At 34.2% G+C, this 25,235-nt stretch overlaps 1 protein-coding gene across 6 annotated transcripts in view; it reads left to right on the top strand.

Annotated features, from left to right (window-relative positions):
• LOC145671208 (zinc finger protein rotund-like) overlaps nucleotides 1-25,235 on the top strand; it is a 679,398-nt gene that overhangs the window by 464,386 nt on the left and 189,777 nt on the right. For 5 of the 6 annotated variants that reach the window (XM_081740069.1, XM_081740070.1, XM_081740073.1 and 2 more), the window contains exon 3: nucleotides 9,965-10,039. The exons of the other annotated variant lie outside the window; for it this stretch is intronic. In XM_081740069.1, coding sequence (XP_081596195.1) covers nucleotides 9,965-10,039 — 75 coding nt within the window. The remainder of the gene's footprint in view (nucleotides 1-9,964; nucleotides 10,040-25,235) is intronic. 6 annotated transcript variants of the gene reach the window in all.

A 25,235-nucleotide genomic window follows, 5' to 3' on the forward strand; every position in this document is an offset into this window, starting at 1 on the left:
CCAATCAACAAGAAACGAGTGAAGAATACAGTAGTCTTCTTGAAGGAAGAACATGGCTAATCGCTAAAACAGAATAGCTTGTTAAGTTAGGCCGTTTACATCTGACTCTGTACCTATGAACTGTTAGTGCAGTCCAAACATATACTTTCACAGTTAATTGAAAGATACGATCTTCTTGTTCCCTTTCTTCACTTACCTTACTTTGGACCAGTAGGTCTAATGGATCAACGTGTCATTACTGAATCAACCATTAATTTCACTTCTATCCTAATACATCCTTTAGGATTTATCTCCCCATGTTCGTTTGCATTCCTCAGTCTACCTTCGGTTGGAGCTTACAGTTGAGTTTTTTGAGTATGCTTTGCCTCCTATGCAACAGGAGTTATGAAATGCGGTACCTCCTATTAACGTGACCTTTGAACCACAACCGCAACTTGAATCCGAGAGTTGACGGATTATACAAAATTAACCTTCACATCATAGGCCGTTCCAGCCCCTAACTTCTACCAGGCCTTTCCCCACCACACTATCTCACCTCCAAGTAAACCAGATTATAGCACCACGTCACTGGCGTCGGCTGATTGCAACTTAGAGAAGCGCAGATTATGTAAAGAACTGTAATTATAGAATGGATCCAAATAATCGTTTATTAACTTCCGTTTTTATCTGTAAGGCTCAGTGAATCGATTTTTTAAAATCTTATTATCATATTTATTTTTCTTGAGATCAACCATTTTGTAAGGAAGGGAAAATCAAAGAACCGTTTTAAACAGTTAAGCAAAATGTGTGATATTATGAATATAAAGACTTCAATTCAAATCTTCGCTTTTTTAGGGTTCACTTTATATACCATGTGTATACTTTATAATGATACATTTTAAAGTGTAAAATAGGTTTTGCTAAAATGGTGAAAAGAGTAGTTTATTTTTTTCTTTATTTTTTGTGTTGTGATTATTTCCATTCAATTCTTCTATAACTGCTTATTTTGCATTTTGTTTCGGATAAGGAGCAAAATAATGTTTAAGAAGAAATGATTAGGTGGGGAATTATTCGGCCGGCTGAAAGAGTTTTCATCATACACTGTTGCTGTTGCAAAAGATTCATCGATCGTTGTAATTACAGCTTCAAGAAAGAATTAGAATTACTCATGCAACTTTAATGCTTAATGTAATGTAAAGCGTATAATTACGACACATTTATGTTATAATGTGAAGAGATAATTAGAAACGGCAAGAAAACTAGTTTTAAGGTGCAAGTCCTTGGAAATATGTAATATTATGTACACTTTAGCAGTGCAAGTTTTCAATTGTTTTTTTTATTATTATTATTTTTTTCCTGCATAGCAAAAGTGGTTAGTTTCACTAATCATAAAGGTGTGCACAACATCAACTGATTGTCAACTTTTTTGTTTCTAAATTATGTAATCAAATGAATGTACATATGTATATTTTTCTGTTCTTACAATATCACATGTATATTGAATTTGTAGCTATCCTTTCGTCTTTCGTTCTTCCTTTTTTTCCACCATACACAAACATACACATTAAACTTCCTGTCGTTACGGATTGACAAAGGTTATAGCCGGCAAGGTAGCCTCTAATTAAGTAATATGTAGTCAGAACGTCTGCTTTCATTGCTATTATTTCCCGCATTCTTAACTGCTTAATTGACTCAAGATATGTGAATCAACACCAAAATTGTGCTCCCATTGGAAATCGAACCCGATGCCACACGTAGCACATGGCATGTGATAATCAATAGACCACACGAGAACTGTGCCGTAATTTGAAGGGGCGGGGCAACATCGGTTTTTCATATTTTGCTCGTAACTGCCCTCCTATTTAAGTTTCCCGCCGTTCGAGGGAAGCCCACTTCAAGACAGCACTTTCTTATTCCATATGAAACGACGATTCGTAAACATAAATATAGAGGGCTTTCAAAACAACACTGACAACGTTTGGGAGGTGATTCTTGACATCAAGATAAGACAAAAAGTATAGACGAACCTGGGTGCAGAAATCCGTCATTTCAGTGTTATAGGCTGCCGAAAACATGAAAACATGAACTTTTTAGTTCCAAAACTATGGTACCTACCGTAGTCGAGTCAAGATTTCACTCAGGAACTAGTATGTGCCCTATCCAAATATCCAAGTTTCAGAATCCTAAGGTACTTCCATAACAATTTGTATAGAGGTAGTTCAAGAGTACTTCAAATTATATGCCCGTAGCCAAACTCCCTCTATAAAAATTGCTTCTTGAGTACGTTAGGATTCTGAAACTTTTATATTTGGATAGGGCAAATACTAATTCCGAAGGGAAGTCTTGACCCGACTACGATAGGTCCCGTAGTATTGGAGCTATGAACCTTCAAAGTTCATTTTTTTATATTTTTGGCAGCTTATAATTCCGAAAGGAAACATTTGTGCGCCCAGGTTGGTCTATACCTTTTGTCTTATCTTAGTGTCAGGCATCAGCTCCCAAACGTCGTCGATTTTGCTTTGAAACACTCTCTATAAATAGGGGTATGGAATAGGTACATACCCCCACAAGAAAAAGAAAGAAAAAAAAGAAAAGAAACTGGAAACGAAAATGTAATCTGAGCCCATTTCAGTAAAATGTCTACTGTTAGAACACTCAAATATATTTTTTAAGGCTTTACATTGTGTCAAATACAGTCCCCTCAGTTTAACTAGTAAAGAATGAAATAAGCCCACCGTATCATTTCCAAAAAAATGAAAATAATTTAAGTTGGTGGTGGTGCTGTTACCCCATCATCTTAACAAAATGCAGGTTGGTACAAAAATGTATTACAATATTTTGGGAACAGAGTCCTTACATCAAAATAAGAAAAAAGTTTATATGGACCTGTGCTCAAAAGTGGATATTTTCAGAGTTATAGGGTGCCGAAAACGTGAAACAAGTAAATTTTAAAAGTCCATAGCTTCACTGCTTTGAAACCTATCGTAGTCGGATGAAGACATCACTGAGGAACTGGTATGTGAACTATCCAAATATCAATGTTTTAAGGATGCTCTAGTACTTGGACACCAATTTTAGAGAGGTAGGTGAAGAGTAATCAAGTGCTCCCTAACAGCCATTCTAAAAATGATTGTGCAGTACCGAAAGTTCTGAAAGATAGATATTTGGATAGTTCACGTACTGGCTCCTCGATATCTTGACAAAACGATCGGTCCTATAGGTATAGTAGTGGAATTATGGATCTTTGAGGTTCTTTTTTTTTTCATATTTTCGGCGTAACTACGAAACTATGCACATCCGATTACAGGTCAATAAGAACTTTTTTCTTATTTAAATGTGAGGACTCTAGTCCCAAAATATTGTGAATTTTTTTTGTAACGCCCTTTATATTTTCTTAAGATAATGCGTAAATGTAATATGGCCCCTACTTCAGTGAAATGCGAACTTGAACCCCTAGAAGCAATAAAAGTATTAAAGTTTTAAATTCTAGGGGGATCAAATTTCATATTTTTCTACGGGGCTCAACTTCATGTTTTAATAGGAGGGGAGAATATTAATGACTGATCTCCTGGGAAAAGTTCCAAGTTATGACATTGGACGGGAATATTGGATCAATTGCCAGATTGATTGATTGGATTTTGCTTAATCTAAATTAGCTTCTTTTCTCTTTTTTTTCTGCACGAGAATGAGAATTTGGTAAACGTTACCAGGATCACTAGCACTAATTTACTACAGTAACAACGCGTAGCGAATTGTTTCCGCAAGTGGTTTGGTCGTAACATCTTTTGTATGATAACTTCATCTAGTTCTTTCAAGTACCTACAACATGAACTGAAGCAGCAAGATAGCTTTCTCGTCGCTCTTCACTACTTTCTTCAGTCTCTTTGAAGACGGGTCGAAAAGGCAAGAGAAGAAAGGAAATGACTCGTCAGTCAGTATTTTTGATCTTGTATCGATTTTTGTATTAGACCTACTTAAGGTCCGGATTCTTTTTTATTTTCCCCCTTTTCTCTACTCTCAAAACTAGCTTCCAGCATATTGCAGAGTACTTTTAGATATTATCCAATTCTTTCATAGTACTTCAAAAGAAACTTCTATTTAATAATCAGACTCTATAGTTCACTTCATGTTTTGAAGCAACTGGTCTATTTTTTTTTTTTCGAGTAATGCACCCATTTTATTTTATTTTTTTTTTTTTTTTTGGTTAACAAACTAATATAACTTGAATCCTGCCTTCAGGCAATAGCTAAGTAGAAATTTTCATTTTCTTCTTTGTTCAAAGCCCTGATATGCTTCCAATATTTTGCATTATGTTTATAATATCAATACTTTTGCAAACATTTTGGTATTATAATTTACTATATTATGAGTCAATTGCTAATTTTCCGTCGAGTTCTGAGATTGCTTATCCAATATTAGAATCTATAAAACTATTCAATATTAGGTATACATTGTACAGATAGAAGTATATGAAACATATTGCTTGCTTTCCAATATTATGAAAATATCACTCAGTATTTACATTCATATTCATATTATATGTGTCTCGTCTACAATCAAGAAGCCAATGAATTAACATAAACTAATGATGCCGTGCAGAGTAGGAGCTAGTGAAGTATTCTTTTAAGTTAGGGATGAATACATTCCCTTGTCCATGATCGATTTCAACTTCAAATAATAGGAACAGTTCTTGAACCATGCTATGTTTTAAGTAATATCTGTTTAAGACCTCGGAACTATATTTCCTAGAAATCCAGATCTCAAGAAAGATCCAAAGATAACATCTTTAACTTTACTGCTGCAACTTTAGATAATTATAGCTTTAGTGATCAAAAACACAACTGCAATACAGTACCAGCCAAAAGTTTAAGACCACTTCGGATTTGAGTGAATCCCTACTGTGGATTTTCTGCTTGTGCACATTAACTTCGCAGCCATATATCACAGGTACTCCTGTCCAAAACACAAAATTTGATGGTAGTTAGATCGCGGTCTGAGATACTGCAAATTATATCTCTAATTATAGTCTAACTCGTAAAATGGACACCAAAATGTGCATTTTGTAATAGATATTGCATAATGCAAACAAAGAACTGGAAGATGAGATATTATTTTGGTTTTATTTGAAAGGTATACACATAGGCGACAATACAGGAATATACATTTTAAAGGATAAAAGGTTGTAACTGTTTCGTATTTCTTTCTAGCTTGCTGATATTTTAACATTTAAAAACCCAAAAGTAATTATATTTTGAAGTATGTTCTCTTTTCAAATAGCACCAAAATATTGTCTCATCTTCCAACTCTTTATCTACATGATGTACTATCTGCTACAAAATGCCTTTTTTATGTCAATTTTAAGAAATTTGAATAGACTTATAATTTGCAGTATCTTAGAGACCACGATTCAACCAACTACCATCAAATTTTATGCTTTGGAAAGGAGTACCGGTGATACACGGCTTCGAAGTTAATGCACCAAAATAGGTGAACTGTAGAGGTTCACTCAAATCCGAAGTGGTCATAAAGTTTTGACCAAAACTGTACGTACTCCATTGGAATCCTGACTCTTGTTCAGAGATCCTGAAGTTTACAACAGTGTTTTCACTGATAATTTGATCTTGCCTTGCTAATGTTGTGGTCAGGAGGAAATTGCTGACAAAGAACAACTCCACATACTTTAGAACAGAGTTTCTCAAATTGTGATCCCGGGACCTAAAGGTAGTAGTCCTCCAGATCTTTCCTTCTGGTCTTCTTAGATTGAACAATAGTCCAAAAGACAAATAAATTTAAATAAAATAAACTGAATAACGGGATAAATAACATTCTGACTAATAAAAGTGGTCCCCGCTTAGGAAAAGTTTGAGAAACTTGGTTTTAGAAAAAAAATACATCAGGAAATTTTTACAAAAGCTATCAACAAATTTCTTTCTTTCTTTTTTTTCTTTAAGTTGAAGATTATATGATTTTGACCCTTCGACCGAATTAATCTCCAAACAATGAGCCTAAAAAAAGACATCAATTCTCATTTCCCACTCCCAGAACGGGACATTTTCTGTTTTCGCTTGTGTTTCATTATTTTGAAATATATTAATCACTTCTCAAAGGAAAAGGACCAATTAATTATACAGTCTACAGCAAAATTAAAATCTGTCTTATAAGTATTTTTCTCAGTAACGTCGAAATAAAGACAACTATTTGATTTGATATTTATAACATAAACAGAATGTGTATTTTATATGTTACAGCAAACATAATTTTAATCGGTTCTCTTACTCTGAAGTTTTTCAAGAAAGAAATTGTATTCCTGAATATTTTATTTGTGATTTTCATAAGAATATACAGCGTATGTCCCCAAGATGTTTACCTTAATTCGAAATGTTCATAGCTCTTTATTGGAAGTAGAACACTGTTTTGAGACTTTGTCTTAGCTAGCCACAATACCTATTGTCTTTTCCGGAAACTTCATCTCTTTTTCTTGTGCAGAGAGCGACATTTTTATGTTCTTGTGGCGCTCCTAGTGACATATCGGATCTGGACTTCTCTCTCTCTCTCTCTCTCTCTCTCTCTATATATATATATATATATATATATAGATAGATAGATAGATAGATAGATAGATAGATAGATAGATAGATAGATAGATATACATACACAAAAATCAGAGTTACTCAACGTTCTATCAAGCAGCTAATCATGGGGGCTTTAAATATAAGTCAGTAATATTTAGCCTACATGTAGTCAGAGTAAATATTGTGGGATACACTGTATTTTGTTCTCTTTAAAGTATTATGACTGTTTATACATATAGCACTTCTTCTTATACAAAACGTTAGGAGTTAATAACTGCTCTACATATTTAATATTTGGATTAATCGAATTTTCATATGTCTATTGTGAAAGTATTGCTATTGATTGGTTGCTTGAATAGAGGTCGGTCGCACTACGTCTGTATATGCTGTATTCGGGTTGGTAATGCCATCAATTGTACAGACTAACCTTCGACAGTATTATCTATTTTCTCTTGTCTCCTTGCTGGGTTTTCGTGTCGTGACTGTGGCTGGAATGTCGTGAATGCACGAAGTCTGCATTACATACGAGTTGTTTGCTTTGACATGCAAGTCACACTTATGCAGGACAAAGGACAAAAACAAGAGGAAATTCATATTATTTTTGTCTGAGTGCAAAAATACTCTGCAGCCAATTACATTACCAATGTTCTGTATTGTAATTCATATGGAAGTGGATGCCACTCACTGGAGATTAGCATAGCATATTACAATTTTTATGTATAGAACCGTGTACTGCAGTTTAACATCCACTAAATTAAATATTAATAGCTCCTGAAATTGTAAGATTCTGATTTACAAATTACTTGAAACTTGAAATCAATTTATTGTCAATTTAGTAATTAAGCAAACGTCTCAGCATTTTAGAAAGTAATTTAATTTTCATGTCATTTGAAGTATATTGAAGTATATTGATCACTCACACGTTGCAGTCAATAAACCACATATTGTTAATATTTAAACCACACTGTCCTAGAACATGTACACTCATGTCCAAAGTGATTGTCGCATATCTGTAACTGTCTTCTTGTAAGAATATAATTTGATAACGATTTTGCAGGGTACTTTTAACACTGATGCCATGTGTATAATCGGGAGAGGTATATTTGTGGTAAATTTCATAGGAAAAGAATTATAAAAACGAAAATTAGAGTTAGTAAAATATAATGTTGCTAAATCGACAAGAAGTTTTTATTTTCGTTTTATTATTCTTATTTACTGTTCTTTTGGCATGAAATTTGCCACATACATGTCTTTGCCGATTATACACATATTAACATTATAAGAAATGCCGATTGAATTCGTTATGAAATTATATTCTCACAACAACATACTTATAGATATGTGACAGTAATTTTGGACATGAGTGTACAAAGAAGGCAGAAGATTATGTGGTAGAGTGCTCACCTATTGTGTGAAGGGTTACTGGTTTTATGCACAGCCATGTGAATCATACTTGACAAGTGCTTGTGTTCAGTATTTTTTTCTTTTTTAAGTTTATTCGTTTCTTCATACAATCTTAATTCCACTATTCTTTCATCATCATCGTCCATCTCTTTAGTCTAAAGGACATAATCCTTGGATTCCATTTCCTTTCGTACATGTAGCATCATTACCTACGGTATTTCTTTAAATTTTTTGACTGTTGTCAATGTTCGACTTGAACCAGTTATTTAGGCTGTCTATTTGTCACCCATTAAGTTTGTAATCTTCTGAACCTTTTTCTATTCTTGGTATCTATATTCCTGTCACGAACTAGTAGTATGCAGCTAACGTTATAATTTAAATTATTTACAAAGTTGATCTGTTTTAATTTGTTCGCATGCTATAATGTGAAACAAATGAACATAAATTCCATCGAAAGTCTTTTAAAGTAATCAGAACATATTACAATGAAATACGAGGCACATCCAAAAAATATGTTCCGAAAGTGTTCCAAGATGGCACGAGTGGTCAGAATGCGGCTATGGAGAAGTGGAGCAGGAACACTATCCATAACTTGTTGGACCGCAGTTGTGTGAAGTCAGTGATATGATAAACATGGTTGCGCGCATAGTCTGCCGCTGAGTGCAAGTTACGCAAGGATGTTATAAAATAGAGGATCTGACCATATAACAAAATCGTGAAGCCATACGTCACAGCTTCGCCACACCTACTCTGCCCACTCCGCGCCACTAAGATCGCAATGTTTCGAGCCAACAATCATGGCGGAAACGAAAGTAGCCAATCAGATGTGCCGGCTCAGACGATGCTCGATTGTTTTTCGGCTCCATGGAGTTCATATGATGAAGATACGAATGGGCAGATCCTCTATTTTATAACATCCGTGGAGTTACGCGCATTAATAAGATTTCTCCACGCTAGAAAACTTTTCGTCTTTCATATTACAGTCCATCGGAACTTACTTTCTGGATGCGCCTCGTACTTTGAAGCGTTTAATAGACTTAGTGGTATATTCAATATAAGAATATTCTAGTTAATGACACAAAAGCACCCAAGAGTAAGCCATCAATGCTTGACAAAATACTATTGAATAAAGTAGTAGATGGTGTCGAAACTTGTTTCGTATAATCCCAAAACTTATTGGTACAGTTTATGACATCATAGTTGTCGAAATGTCAATTTTCGTCCTTCATATTATTGTTGTTGTTCTTCGTTTCTTTTAACCAATCACATAAGATAGTATGTGTCGTGCACTGTCGATGAAACTCATCCGATTTTGACTAACTTCGTTAGTATGGTGTTGGATTTTGACGAACATGATATGTATATGAGATATTAGTATGCAGATATTTAGTTCCCGAGTTTTATACGAACTACTAAAGTTGGGTTGGGATTAGTCAAAGTTTTGAAAAAGAAGACAACTCCAATTGGTATAAATTAAAAACAATCAAAAATATATGGAATAACATGTTAAAGGTTAATTTGGAGCATAGAAAGTAAGCAAAAAGATAGTTCATTAGGCATGTCGCAAGTGTAGTATGTTCCTGCTAAAGAGCCTTAACAAATCACCAAGGCGGTTGAACATAGGTGAATGGTCAACATTTTTGCTGGGTAATCGAGATATCCCGTGATAGTCTCGCGGCCAGACATCCTATTTCGACCTTTCCAATTCCATCGGAATAATTTTATTCAAATTTAGGTTTCTGACAACTAATTCCGAAAATTTCTGTCTGACTCATTGTTAAAACTTTGATCGAAAAGTCATCTCATATCGGTTCTATTATTCGAACATTGGTAATAAACATCATATTTCTAGTTACGTGATCCTTGTCGTTATCAACCTTACGAATCTAGTTCAGGTTGTTGCTGTTTCTGTTTCTTGTCTTTGTGCGTGGTTGTATGTGTGTGAATGTGTCTTCTTGTTCATGTGCCTAGTTCTGACATTTTTCTTTCGTCTTTATTCTGGTTTGTAGCAGTGCAGCCCTCACGCCAAAGACGTTGACTATCCGTGGCCTAGGCAGACGATGGTAACTAAGCAGGGATACGAGGTATGTTTATTTTGTAAAGTGGTTGTTATACTTTTATTTCACTAGCTTTTTCCACAGGCTGCAGGACTTGCTTTTTGTTCAGCACTTTATCTTGCACTGTTTTCCCTTTCCTTTATTTGTTTCACTCCTTACTTTGCTTCTGTGTGGTGTGTGGCTGTGTCCTTTTGTGTGTGGTGTTTCTGTGTTTCTATGTATTTTAGTTTTATTGTGTGTTCCATCACTTTTTTAAAAAAAAGTTACGTTCATAGTATTTGTGTCTGTCTTGCATCTTAAAACATTTCGTGGTTTCTGTCTGAAACCGATGTTAAAGGACAATTTATTGTATAATACATCTTTGAAATTGCCTATAGGTGTATTATAAATTAAAAACAATCACATCAGCTTCAGCTTTAAAGTGTATATTGTAAACCTACATTAGCAATTCCTTTTCCTTGACGTGATTCTTAAAGTACACTAGGAAATTAGGGTGTTATTAAAATATCGTCAATAGATATTAAAATTACTGATTGCTATTTCTAATCAGTATTTAAATGTAAATTATTTTCTTGTTTGTACGCCTAAACATAATTTAAGAATGATGTTATAACACTATAGCAACGAGTATTTTGTTGGAATTTCATTGAACAATATTTTAGTCTCGAACGAGTAACTCCACTGACAGATTCTGTAAAATTATAAGGTTTAATTAATATTTCCATCATCAAATTTCTCTGGTGTTTACAGAAAATCCTATATATTTTTTTACCGTTTTTATCAGCAAAGTAGCTGTAATTTCAGGTAAATTTACGGTGAAACTAACGTTACTGAAGCATTAAGTTGAACCAAAACACAACCTTATTTTACAACTGCCTAAAATTAATTTAAAAATCGAAGATGCTTAACAATTAGATATGTGTCAACTAACTTTTCCTTTGCTGCACCGTTACTGACGAATACGATTCTATTCAGTACAAGGGTTTTACTTGATTGATTAATTCTTTTTGTTACTTCATACTAAAAAATCATTGTATTATTTGTTTTATCTAGATGTAGTTTAACTTCAAGTGTACCATTTTACGAGTCAAAAGTGTCACATCATATACACTGTATTAAATCAACTTTAAAACGACCAATGGGTTTATTATATATAAAAGCAATGTAAATTAGGTTGATGCTTATGATATGCCTGCCTTAACGTCTGCTGGGATACTCTCTTCAGCAACACAACACAGGAATAGACTAAAGTCACGCGTCTAACATCTCAAACACAGTACACGTCCAGCAAATAGTCTGGAGTACTCAGGCAGACAGGAGGCATTGAGTTACTGAATAGAGTCGTATGAAAGTGCAGCATGGAGAACATACAATTGAGTGTGAATTTTCTTTAAAAATTCAAACTGGAAAATTCTGACAGAAAGCAGCAAACAGCATTAACAGTATATTTGGATTAGGAATGGTGAATGAACACACCATTTGCCTTTAGTTTGTCGAATTTCGTTCCTGTGACATAGCACTGCATAATGAGTTCAGTGGGCACCAACCAACATTACTGTGGAAACGGACCCTCGGAAAAATTGTTCGTGCGATTGCAGATGATTTAGGAGTCACCATGCCACTGTCGTTTGGCAGCTTCATGCAATCGGCACATATGACACATGAGTTGACACTGGCCAACGAGAATTGTTGTCTGAAATTGTGCACTACTTTGAGTGTAAGAAATACCTAGAAAAATTTCCTGCATCGAATTGAAAAATGGATCAGCTTTGACAATTGTAAATGAACAAGAAAGTGTTTGTGTCGTGATCAACGTCCAGGAAGATTTCCTAAACCACCTCTCCAACCATAGAAGGTGTTGTTGCTGGTATGTAGGTGTATGGTGGGAGTGACTTATCATGTCTTTCTTAAGCAAGGTAAAACCATCAATGCAGATCGTTATAGTGCTGAACTCCATGAAATGCAAGCAAAATTATCCGCAAGTATTCAGAAATTATCAACAAACGTAGTGCTTTATAGTGCACGATACTACTAGACTGTATGTCATGCAAAGGACTATAGTCTCTCCAGGAGTTGCCTTCCTCACCTACCATATCCCCCATGATGCATCTACCACTGACTGTCAGCTCTTTTGGCATCTCGATCATTTCTTGAAATGGAAAACTTCTCTTGATCGGGTAGTGCTACATGCGGTTCAAGACCTCTTTGCATCGCAGACTCCAGATTTCTTTCGCCACGAAACCCAATCGTTGTTGGGTGAGTGATGCCAAAAACGTGTGGTTGTATAAGGTGGCTATATTGATTAACTAGATATTGTAGTTGTCTTTTTTTTCTTTTGTTCTTTGGAAATCACCCATCTGGGGCAGATATTTCATTCGCACAATCTAATAAATATTATGCAAACTTTCGTTTGGTGCACTTCAACAGCGATTTGTTGTTTTACGATTCCACTATTTTCAATCGTAGGGTCAAAATCTCAAATCACAACGAAGGATGTCTTATAATTTGAGCGATGTTATTTCATAGATTAGTTAAAGTTAAATTGCATGTGTTGTGCTAACTACTTTGACATAAAATAATTCGTATATTCATTATTTCCGAATATTTTCAAAACAAATTTCGGTAGTTGTTGTATGCATAGATTAAAGACTCAAACAGTCAGAAGATACGATTTATATCAGCTAATAGAATTCTTAGATTTTGTTTGTAAATTTTCTGTGAGCAGCCTAAATGGTTTCGTCAGTTCTCTCCAATGCTGCACGAATGCTCCTTTCACGTATATTTACGAAAATAATATTGTAGTCAATATACGTATTATTACGAAAACTTAATAAGTTTAAAGTTATAAGAATTCAGTTGTACCGCACTTTCAAAACAGTTTTATTTGTTAAATCAAAAAAGGAAAAAAAAACTCTCACACAAAATACTGTAAAGCCAACTCGCTTACAACCTTACGGAGTCTTACGTGACTAATCCAAAGAGTTACATGGCACGATTTCCCTAAATTTTATCCCTTTCTGTAAAATAATTCGAATAATAGTTTAAAATATACGGTATACGTGTCCTTTTCATCTAAATTTAATCTTATTACCAGTATGTCTTCTTATGTTTGTTGCTGGCTGTAGATGTCTATGTCTAAGCCGGATTAGTTTTAGCTCATTTACCTAGTGAAACTGTGCGAGACTATTAAACATGTAGATTAGAAGTAGAGCAACCAGATGCTTTCCTCTGAAGTTCCGAAGGATATAAGGAAAAGCTAAAATTATAAACTGAAGAAAAATGATAAGGAATACCATTTATGTAGAAACTGAATAATCATAATTGGTAGAATCTATGTGTAAGTTATTATTTGCCCGGAATAAACTTATAAATTTGACAAAGATAAATATTACGATATGAGACAAAATTTAGAACATATATCCATGCGTTTCAAAAGAAAGAAAAAAACTTGACCAAACTTGGACCAAGATTCTGTATTCTGACTCATAGACTTAGGCTTGAAAGAACGTGTTCAAAGAAAGTCGTTGACTTCTGCTGCATGATCTTACCCTACGGACGAAGATATAGGGTGTCTGAAAGCTAAAAGTAAATGTTTATCTTCTTTTCTTTCCTTTTAAAATTTATTTTAAGGTGATCGTACGTAAAAAGAATATAAACATAAAAAATGAAAATTCCAAAACATAATCGTGGTAAAAGTAAAACTAATACTTCAAGGAAAATTCTGAACTTATAAGCTGTAGCATCTTCTCCAAGATGAGAGAAATTACTCGGTGTGTACAGCTTACTTTAGATATGTCTAAATAATGTGTAGTTAACGTAAACATTGTCAACAAAGCTATTGTAGCATGTAACGTACAATGTACTGCAAGTGTTACTTTGATCTCTAAAAATATTTCATCCTTCTGAATTATTACGTAGATAACTTTTCAGAGATGTAAGCGTCTAAAATATTATAACTTACTCGCGTGACTTTCTTCATTAATCTGAACATAGTTGGATCTGACGGTTTTGTATCTTTACGACGTGTCAGAGCATGAGAATTCATGCACTTGGTCAAGGTGCTGAGGATAATAATGATTTATATCTGCCTTTTTCCTTGTTTTCCGGGTGAACAAAGTTTATGTTGTTAAGCAAGTATTTTTGCGTGGGTATCTTTTGTAATGACTGTAAACGGAAATGAAGTTCAGCCTTCTTGATTTCTCAGTCTCAATTTCTGTTTTAAAGTTCAATCTCAAAGTTAAAACGGTTGTTTGTTCTGTTGCATATAATTACAGAATATATATATATATATATATATATATATATATATATATATATATATATATATATATATATATATATATATATATATATATATACGACAATAGCAAAACAATGTGTACATTTGTTCAGGCAAGCAAATTACAACCTTATGAATTAAATCATGATATGTCTCTTTTGGTCGTTTTCTTATTTTTGGCTCCTATAACTGACCACACTGACTACGCTGAAAAAGTTGATATTGATATTTGACTTAACTAAAAATTCCCTGTTTAGCAGTATATACTATATATATATATATATATATATATATATATATATGGTGGATCCAGGATATGATCAAGGGGGGCTAAACCATAGTTTGCAGCTTTATGCTTTATCCAGTGTAAAGCAGGATTGAAGCCCATTTTATCCAGTGTGTACTTGAGCGTCAAGGGGGGGCTATAGCCCCTCTTGGATCCACGTTTGTATATATATATATATATATATATATATATATATATATATATATATATATATATAGGGGGCGCGGTGGGTCAGAGGTAGAGCGTTCACCCCTGGTGCATGGAGTCCCTGGTTTGACTCCAGCTAATGCCGAGTGAACTTTCTGGAGGACAAACATCGCGTGCGATTGCGTGGGTTTCCTCGGTGTTCTCCCGTTTCCTCCAGTTTTCTTCATTCCACCATTTCATTCATTCGCTCATCACCGTTTCCTTTAGCCTAGCCTAGCCGAGGGACGTAAAACTCAAAGATTTAATTTCATATATATTGTTTTCACGAGTAAACTGAAAATATTTTAAACTTCGTTCATAAAGTAATTTGCTTGCATGTACAAATATACGTATAATGTTTTGTCATACTCGTATTGCGTATATTTACATATCGTACATTTTAAGATTTTAAAATAAAATTACAACTAATCACTGACAAAGACACTGTTACATCATCATTATTAAAATTAAGCGTAACATGAAAAAATACTTTTGATATTAAAATAATCAATTAATAATGTTATTTTTTATAAGGCGTACTCCGCGTGCTCATAGCATTGTTAATTTGGTAATGATGTCATGGCTAGTCATTTTTCAGTGATTTGTTATGTTTTTAGAGAGAAAATCTTTCAGGATATAAAGAATTATCTTGGATTATGTGACTGAATTGATACGAAGGGTCCTTGATTCGATTCCTGAGTATGAAAAGTTACGGTAGAGAATATCGTATACTGTGAGTTAACTCGTTGATTTGTTATTTCTTCCCATTGTTTATCAAAAAAATTCATTTCATTTCAAAATTTCACCTATACATACAAGAAGGTGTTGATACATTTTCTCACTTTACTCTACGTCTGCAATGTATGTAATTACGGGCAGATTTGATTTTTCTCTCTGACTCACAACTGTAACCTTCCAAATTTTTACAAAAATGTTATGGCAATACACATAACACGATACCGAGTACATTGAATGAAGGTTTGAAGTAATACGGGTTACAATGTAGAATACGTTTTTTCTGAGTGATATTTCACTTCAGTTTGAATTATGTTAACATAGGAGTATAATCTAAGAGTTTTAGCCAGCGTCTAAGGCAAATGTAAATACGTTAAAAATATAATAAAACAAAATTACTTGTATAAAACATTATGTGTGTGCAAACAAAATATGAGAATCAAAAGTCTATTTTGTAAGAATAAACATCAGCGACATCTTTAGTAAGGAAAGGTGCATTGACTGGAAACGGGGAGCTGAAGAGAAGCGGTAGATTGCAAGTTGGATGTATGGATTTTACATACACTGTACAACAACTAGTAATAATTATTTCATTGCACAGATATTTATAAGACCGATTAAATTTCATTCCAATTAAAGACATTTTAATCTAATTTTTATAGGAGTTTGACAGAGATATAAAACTAATTCAAAAGTTTTGTTTTAAAATTTGAAAGTTTACTCTTTTGAATAGATCTTAGTTTCATTTTATAGATGGCCATAGTAGCTCAATGGTAGAGCGTGCATCTCTAGTACGAGGGATTTCTGTTTTTACCACGGGACAGTTGAGTTTGTTGTGCACGTACAACATCGTGTCTGTGAATTTCCGCAGGTTTTCCCTATTTCCTCCTCACATTACCACTCTACTAATTATTTCATAATCATTCACATCCATGGATCATCTGTCTTCTATAGCCTGAAGGACATAAACGTGGAACGTAAAAGTGTGAAATTCGAAATTTCATTTCATTTCATTTCTTAGTATTACTTTTATTATGGAGTTCAAAAGGTAATGAAAATGAAATAAACACATGCGCATACAAAACAAGAAAACCAAAGGGTAATTAAAATTAATTTCAAGGATGTACATACAAACAGCAGAAAGAAACAACAATAAAAAATATCGTTTTAAAAATGTAAGACCACTACAAGATGAGAGAATAGTCAAAGCAAATACAAAAATAAAAACGTCAGTGAGAAAGTACAAGTGATTTAATACTTAAACCATCATACATTATACAGTGAACAACAAAGTAATTAAGATTAGGTAACACGTTTTACTCATAGCTATCTCTTCAATCAACCTGCGGTTATGTATATTACGTGTTATCTTAATGGTTCATCCCTTCTGTGAGTTACAAAAATATATATTTCACTGTTCTACTCTGCCACTTTCAATCCCGTAATCGCACACATCAACCAAAACAAGAGAAATACCTTTTTACTTTTTACAGATTTCTTCCGACTATAATTAAGTGGCGTTAAAGTTGTACAATTAAATAATTAGTTCAACTTATTGCGTGCGGAAGAACTATATCTGCAAAAAGTATATAAGTAATTTAAAATGAACTCATACAAGGCGATACGCACTTTAATTACCATTATAAAATATACTATATAAGTAAAATGCGTAAGTGTTCATGTAAATTAATAATTTGGCCACTGACTTGGTTTAATTACCAATTATTATCAAAACAAAATATTAACATACAAGTAGGTGAATATGTTTGAGTAACAATTTTACTGTTTGAAGCAAAATGTAAATATGTTGAGGTTTCGAAAAAATTAAAATATTAAGTCTAATACGTCACAAATAATCACCCAAAGAGAGTAATGATTGGACTTGGTCTTGAATAGAATCTGGGTAATTGTTTTGCTCTTTCACAGTACGTCCAAATAACTAATTATATGCTAATATAGAAATCATTTGGATACATATAAACGTATCACACATGAAGCACGTATGTAGTACGTTATATAAAGCAAAATATAAATCAGTGTTAGGATTTTTTAAAGAGAGGACTTTTGGTGTTTGTTTAACATTTGAAAAATATTCTGACACGTTCTATAAGTGAACAGAAAACTGTTTAGACTGTATCCTAACAGTCGTTAATAAGAATTGCCACAAAATTACTCAAAATGTACTTGAAATTCTGATCTATCTAAATTGACAGAAACGACTTGTAAATGTGCAAATGGTAATGTGTAAAGTATTCTAACTGGTTAAAAATCGTTTCTTGTCCGTATACACTGGATACATCAGAAGTTCAGGTACAGTTTTAACACCCATATGACAGTTCTTACCACTGTTAGAAAGGATCTAGACATTTTTTGTTCACTGATAGAACACTTCAGGACACCTTTTGACATTTTAAACAATGACCAAAATTCGTTTCTAAAAAATGTCCAAATGTTGGAACATTGAGATATTTTTCCAGTGTAGCTTTAAATGTAAAAAGTGATCAAACATGGTAATTTGATGTAGCCCTACATATATATTTAACGTAATATTGCTAAAATACTGTTAAATACCTGATTTCCTGTACGTGTAATTTATTAAGATAGTCTTCTTCTACTATTAGCTTTTCCCACTTTTCATATGAAGTCGCTACTTTTATTGGCCTTCCATAGGTTTGTCCATTGTGTGGTTGTACATTTTGATTCTTCGTCACCGTATGCAACAGTCATTTCCAACTGACCAATTTATAAAATAGGAGCGGGCTTTTACAATGTAAGAAAAGCAAAGAGAAGCACAACTGGAAACGGAGGGGATCAAGTAGGAAAATGAGATAAAAAGTGTTAACAGTATACGCGTAGTCGTGGATCTGCGAGTAGTAGTATATATTGTAAAACAATAGACAAGACTATCAATGTTCTTTTTTGCCTGTCACCATTGTCATTTATCAACGTCAAGTTTCCTTCAGTTCTATAGATAATCCACTGATCATAGATAATCCATAATATTCAAGACGAAAGGTCAAGCGGGCTAGGAGAGATGTTCACTTTGATGTTGCTCAAAGCAGACATTAACAGCTTCGTCTATGCTCATTGGTGCATTCTTACCTTGAAAGACTGTATCATTGTTAGAGAACAACCTCTGTACAATGTAGCGCATCTATTCAAATAATGACCTTGTTTGTGGTTATATCACTAGCTTGTGCACCTTTGGTGTGGGAAACCTGGATTTGATTGCCGGTGGAAGCAAATGTGGTTCGGATTCCACGTTAAGCTGTAGATTCGCTTCTTATACAGCCTCGGTTCTGAAAAGAACGTCAGACTCCAAATCAACCAACCAACCTCTACACCTAAATTGTCGACATAATCATCGACAGTGATTCGTCCTTTGAGAGTAATAATACGACCAAGGAATATGAAATTTCTCTGCTCAACCATAAAGAGACGCCGGACTGTTTGAAGGTACTGAGTAAGCAATCCAGAGCATACATAATCTCTGGGAGTGTTGTTGGGTACAAGAAGAAATATGACTAATAGGCCCATATTATTCTTTTACCAGTTGATGGTCCATGGTTTGTTATCATCATTTTCATCGCGCTTACTTATAAACGGCCATGATCAGAGGTTTCGAAAACGCAATTCGGCTGCTTATGTTGAGGTTAATCAGCTCTCATCGGACTGTGATTGTTAAAAACAGGTCTTTCCAGATGCTGATTAACTTCTCCACTTAGTTGTGCCACACCATGTCTATAGTTCTTAGTGACAACTCTTCAATGTTCAGGAATCTTTTCGTCTAAACTTACATTTAGTTTACACTTATATTTCTGTTATCAAATGACACCTTGCCTCCAGTTCTGTGTGCCGCCGTATCTTGAACACTATTGGTCTCGATAGTGGCAATCTTGGATATACTTGCTCTAACTGACCACAATTTACCATTCTATTTATTATCAAGTGAAATTTATTGCGTTCAGTTTATTTTCTGATGGTTTGTGACATTTATGAATTATAATATATTTATTTAATCGACTTCGAGATGCAGCCTGCGAGGTCAATTTGTGCTGAATTCAAAAACAATCAACATAGAGCTCTTTTCCATTTGTAGAAAGTTATTTATAGCCACACTTTTTTTAAAAAAATATTTTAAATAAAGTCAATATAATTGAACAGTTAGCCTATTTCGTGCTTTTTCCGTTTTCGGTTAGTATAAATGTTAATATATGTGACTTTTTTTTTTTTTTTTTTTTTTTTTAATCATTCGACATAGACGCTACAACTGCTTTTAAGATGATTTCGTGTTTATCAAGTGAAGAATTATTTCATTGCAATAGTTATGAGTCTTGAGAAGTAGCATCATAAATATTTTCTTTGATCCACTTTTCAAAGCGTGAACTGATTAAAAGAAGTTCATGTTTCTGCAATAAAATAAAGTTGTATAGCACAAGTTCGTGGTAAATACATAGCTAATATTTACCTACCTCGTTTCTCTCTCTTTCTAAGTGTTTATTGTCAGTCCTTCTTTGAGAATTGGTTGGATGAATTGAACACCAAACATGCATACATACGGTAGTAGTACAACTTAGCTTAAAGGAAGAGGCGTGAGCATTTAATCAATGCCACTTTGAAAAGAGTACACACAGGCACAAATACATATACACTTGAGTCCTCACCCATCCATTCTCCAGTTTCCTTTCTCTCTCCCTCCCTCTTCCAGTTCTTTCATCTTGCTGGAGAAGGGAGCACGAGCCTCTGGAAAACTCCTCTTTCCTGATCTTTCTTTTTCATCTCCGCATACTGGAGCATGCTGCCTGGAAGATATGTGCCGCGCCCAGACAGGAGAGCAGTGAAATGACTACTAAAGCTTTCTGAACAGCAAATTACATTGTCTATAATCTCAATAAAGTTCCAAAGATTCATGTGAATATGTGATTGTTACTGATTTTACAAGATATAATTGATACACAAAAGTGTCGAAATAGAGGATGATGCTTTTAATGTTTTACTTATTATTTCTGAAAAAAATTACATCAAAACATTTTCAGCAGTTATAGTCAGATGTGAGTTAAATCGGTCCATTCAATCTGTTCTGATTGGAATTCGTTTTTTATATATAATTCGCATACCAAAAGTAAAAGTAAGCCGGTGGTTTTCTATCAATGGAAGTAAGATGGATGGGTTACAAACCTTCCTCTAGTTCTTGTCTGTTATTTATAGGGTTCTAAAATTTATTCATTTATGTCGAAAATATCCTTTCATTTTTCCCACTGCTGCTTTTCCAATTTTGCTCCCTTCCTTTCTGCCTCTGGATTCTGAAAGTTGAGCGCTATCGTGTCAGCAAAGCTTTAATTAATACTTAATCATACTAGCTTTGCCAAATTTTTGCGGTTAGTTGGGAGTTTAACGTTCAAATCATCATTTTCCAAAAGAGCTAGTGACTTATTATTTAATTTTTGGCTTTCTGGTATTTTTTTAAACGTCTGCACTGAGTTAGATTCATAGGCGTAGCCAGAACTTTTCATATGTGTGTACACTTAGGTAATTACTGTCGTCTTTCCGTCTCACTATAATGTTCTTACGTGTTTCTTTTATTGGGTTTTAAATGTATCAAAAATCGAAGTAACGAACTTTTAGAATGCATAGCAGCTGAAGAAAATACGAGTCAAACCGTTTTATTAGGGTATGCCCAGGCACACCCGGTACCTCCCGTAACTACCCTTTGACTCATATGAAAGGAATATATACATCTGTGTAGTGAAACATATTTATTATTCTTTTTTATGTATGACATGCCTAAACCTAATTCTTATTATATGGCTTCATTCCAGCTCTTTGGTTTCTAGTTTTTAATACATACTGTTTTGAACCAAAGGCAAGTTAACTCTCAACTAGTGTTGCCCAAAAGGATACACAAAAGGATATATCAACTATACGTATCAACTCAAAATTTGTCCAAGCGTCAAAATTAGTTCACTGAAATATAATGGGTAAATTTTATAGTAAACTAACTAGCTTTTGGCTAGCTGTAGACTTGTCTCCCAGACTTCCGCATTTGCTAAGCCTACGATCTCGCACCAATCTCAGTATCAAAGTTCATATATCTAACCTTAAAGGATTTCGAGATATTATATTATAGCAATTGTAACCCTACTCTTTTTTCCTCCCGACTTTTTTTCTTCCTTTCTAGGGGAAATATAAAAAAACGATCATGTAACACATGTCTGATTATTTTAAATGGAAGACGATATACCAAATTAAATGCCTCTACCCTTCAGAGATTCGGAGATATGAAAATTTTACTATAATAATTGCCACCAATATTTCCCCCTTTCCCTGTCGATTTTTTTTTAAATCCCCCAATAAAAGACATCACATCACAAATCGTATGCAGTGTCAAAATTTGAAGTTAAGTAGTTTGACCTTTGCGTTGGTCAGTCTATCAGTGATTGAGGACCTCTTCTTTTATATACCGGGTGTATCAAAAATCAGTGGCTATTTACCAACTACTTTATGAGTGGAGATACGAAAAAATGAAACAAGAAAAAAAAGTTGTTTGAAATAGATGGTTGTCAGTCTAAAATGGTGGATTTTTTCCAATCGCACCAGCCATCTAGGCATCACACTGGTAAAGCGCCCTATGGTAAATGAAAGAGTAACGTTGCTAGTTCTACAGGCTGTTCTCTTGGGCCCACACCATACCAACAATAAAGCATTGTTGTGAAACACACTTGAGATAGTCTAGGTTCCCCTCACATAAGAAATACAAGTCCCACGCGTCATTTTGTGTGTCCTTACGTTCTGTTCAAACAGACTGCTGAACTGGAAATGTTGCTTTTTCATTTAACATAGGACATTTTAACCGTCTGAAGCCTAGATGGCTAATGCGAATGGAAAAATTCCACCATTTTAAATTGAAAAGCATCTATTTCCAACAATTTTTTTCTCTTCTCCTATTTTTCTCGTATTTCTATTCATAACGGAGCCGTTTATAGCCCCGGACTTTTGATGCACCCGGTAGTCCATATCTCCGAATCTCGTAGTGTTACAAAATTTGGTATATGAACTTCCCATTTAAAATAGTTAATGTGTGTTTCACCGTTTTTTGACATTTTCCCCAGAAGGAAAGAAAAAGGCAGGAAGAGAAAACACCCCAATCACCCGTTAATCGTCAAATTCCCCCCCCCCAAAAAAAAATGTTTCCTTAGTGGTACCTTACGTACAAATCCTATGCACTGTCCAAATTTGAAGTTTCTAGATTAACGATTTGACCTGGTTTCGATCAGTCAGTCATGACTTCTTTTATATATAAATATGATAAAGTTTAGTATATTTGTTAGGGCAACTAATATACTCAGTCTGAATGATTAGTGCTTTTAGAAAGTTCTTTTTTCTTTTTCTTTTTCTTTTTCTTTCTTTTTCTTTTTCTTTCTTTTTTTTCACTGCTTTGAATGAATATACACTGCAATGAAGTGCAAACCATATAAGGACACGAAATTAAGTTATAAATATCAGGATACTTCAGCTTTACAGTAGATGATGTTTGAAGCAAATATGTTTCTAGATTAGCCTCGGGTGATGGTCCTGGTTACGGGATAATTCACTTTGGCTGCAGCGCCGCACGGTAGTCAAACCACAAAGTCACTATTCTGCGTTCTTTTCTTTTTTCTTTACACTATTTCCTTTCTCTTCCTTACCTTTTTCTTGGCTTCTTTAGTGAAATTTATTCTGGTTGGAGGGAAGGAAGAGGTGAAGCAATTTGGGTGGGGACAGAGGTCGTTTTGAAGGTCATCCACAGCCCAGCAGATGAGAGACGACGACCACATGACTTTCAAAATCTACATTTTTATTCACAATACATTACTTTTTTTTTTTTAACTTTCATCTCTAAGTAGCCATTTTAATTTTCTTGATTCAATGTTGAATAAAAAATACAATTTGTATATCAAGAAGTAGATTATGTGTAAACGGTAGCAGTATATAAATACTTTATAAGCAATATACATAAAATTTATTTCGTAGCGAGAAATAATATTAAACTTCTAAATTCAAGGTGCCGTTTACACGTAAAGTCAAGGCTGAAAAAAAAAAAAAAAAACTACAATGCGAATGTTAAGCACTGTTTCTAGTTAACACTTCGCTAAAGGTTACGCCAATATTTTAATATTCTAGAGGTAAGCGGTCTACAACTGAGTAACCGTGCCCCCTACTTTGATGCATATCTAGAAATAGCTAAAGAATTATTTCAAAGGAAGGAAAGCATATTTCTTGAGTCATTCACTTTGGCGAGAAATAAAAAGTTTATTCTACTTGTAAGATATTTTGAGTGGAGTATTACGAATTTATTAAAGCGATTTTATGAATAAGTATTTATTTAATTAATCAGTCCAAATATACTCAAGATATTCTTCAATAGACATAGGCTAATAATGCATTTACTGGCGTCGAAGTGCAACGTAAGCAGTAAGGAAGTGTCGAAGGAAGTATAGTAGGAAAGAAAATTGAAATAATTAAAAAGCAGAAGAGGACTATTTTGGTTTTCGTGATGAAATTATGATTTTAATGGATTTGATAGAATAAGATTGTAATTGATTGAGAATGATAAAGTAGATTACGCTTTAATGTTTCTATGAAACTGCAATGGTTCATTATTTCTGGCATGTAATCTGACAGTGATCGTAGAATTGAAAACCTCAATTTTCTCAAAATGTGGCTCGCGGGCGAGAAGTAATCCCGAAGGTCTGCTCTTGTTGTTCTCATAGATTAAACAATATTCCTAAAAAAGACAGAAAAGTATGACATTTTTAAAAAATCAAGTAATATTGTATAATACACACATATATAACAGTTGAAAGTGTCGGAGTTCGGAAATTACCTTTTTCTTTGTTTCAGGGCTGCCATTTTGTGAATTATATTACCCTATCTACTCTATGAAACATTCATGATAACCTTCAATTATTAAATGAAAGTAATATGTATTATCTTCAATTAATACAATTACATATTTTTTTTAAAAAAAACAAATGATACTACTTTAGAAATGTACTGATAAAAAAAATGATAAATTTACTTTCGAAGGGAACATTATTGTATTCGTAGAACATTCTGAGTAATAAAGGTTAGTCCTTACTCGGAAAGAAAAAGTTTGAAGGACGCTGGTATACTTTGTAATACGATTATTTTCAACTGTTCGCAGTGAGGACGAAAGTTAAGTTAACTTTACGTCCCAGTGGCGGCGCTGCAGGGGGCGAGGAGGGGCGACCGCCACCCCAATATTTTTTCTCGCCCACTCTGCCCCTCACTTTTCTATGTACAAGCAGTGACTAATAATAATAATAATAATATTCAAAGCAAAGCAATTGTGGTTGGCTCGCCTCCCCAAAATTTGTCTTGTCTCCCCTCTTGTCCCCCTACTATTACGAGCCTAGCGCCACTACTGATACGTCCTGCAGACAGTGTGATCTGCGTAGTGTAATCATCATCATCATAGGTATTCTGCCTTTATTGGCAGGTCACTTGCTGCAGCTGAGAAGCTTCCATGCTCCACGGTCCTCCGCTAACGTTTTCGTCTTCGCGTATGGTCTTTCTGTTTTAATATTATCCATTAATTGTAGTCTCTTTCGCCCCCTCCCTCTCTTTCCCGCCACCATACCCTCTAGGACGTCCCTCATGATACAATCTCTTCTTAGGCAATGTCCCAACCAGTTTCTCTTCCTCTTCCTAATAATATCTAAAAGCGTTCTTTTCTC

Source organism: Thermobia domestica, chromosome 15, assembly GCF_964235325.1.
Source record: "Thermobia domestica chromosome 15, izTheDome1.hap1.1, whole genome shotgun sequence".
Lineage (NCBI taxonomy): Eukaryota > Metazoa > Arthropoda > Insecta > Zygentoma > Lepismatidae > Thermobia > Thermobia domestica.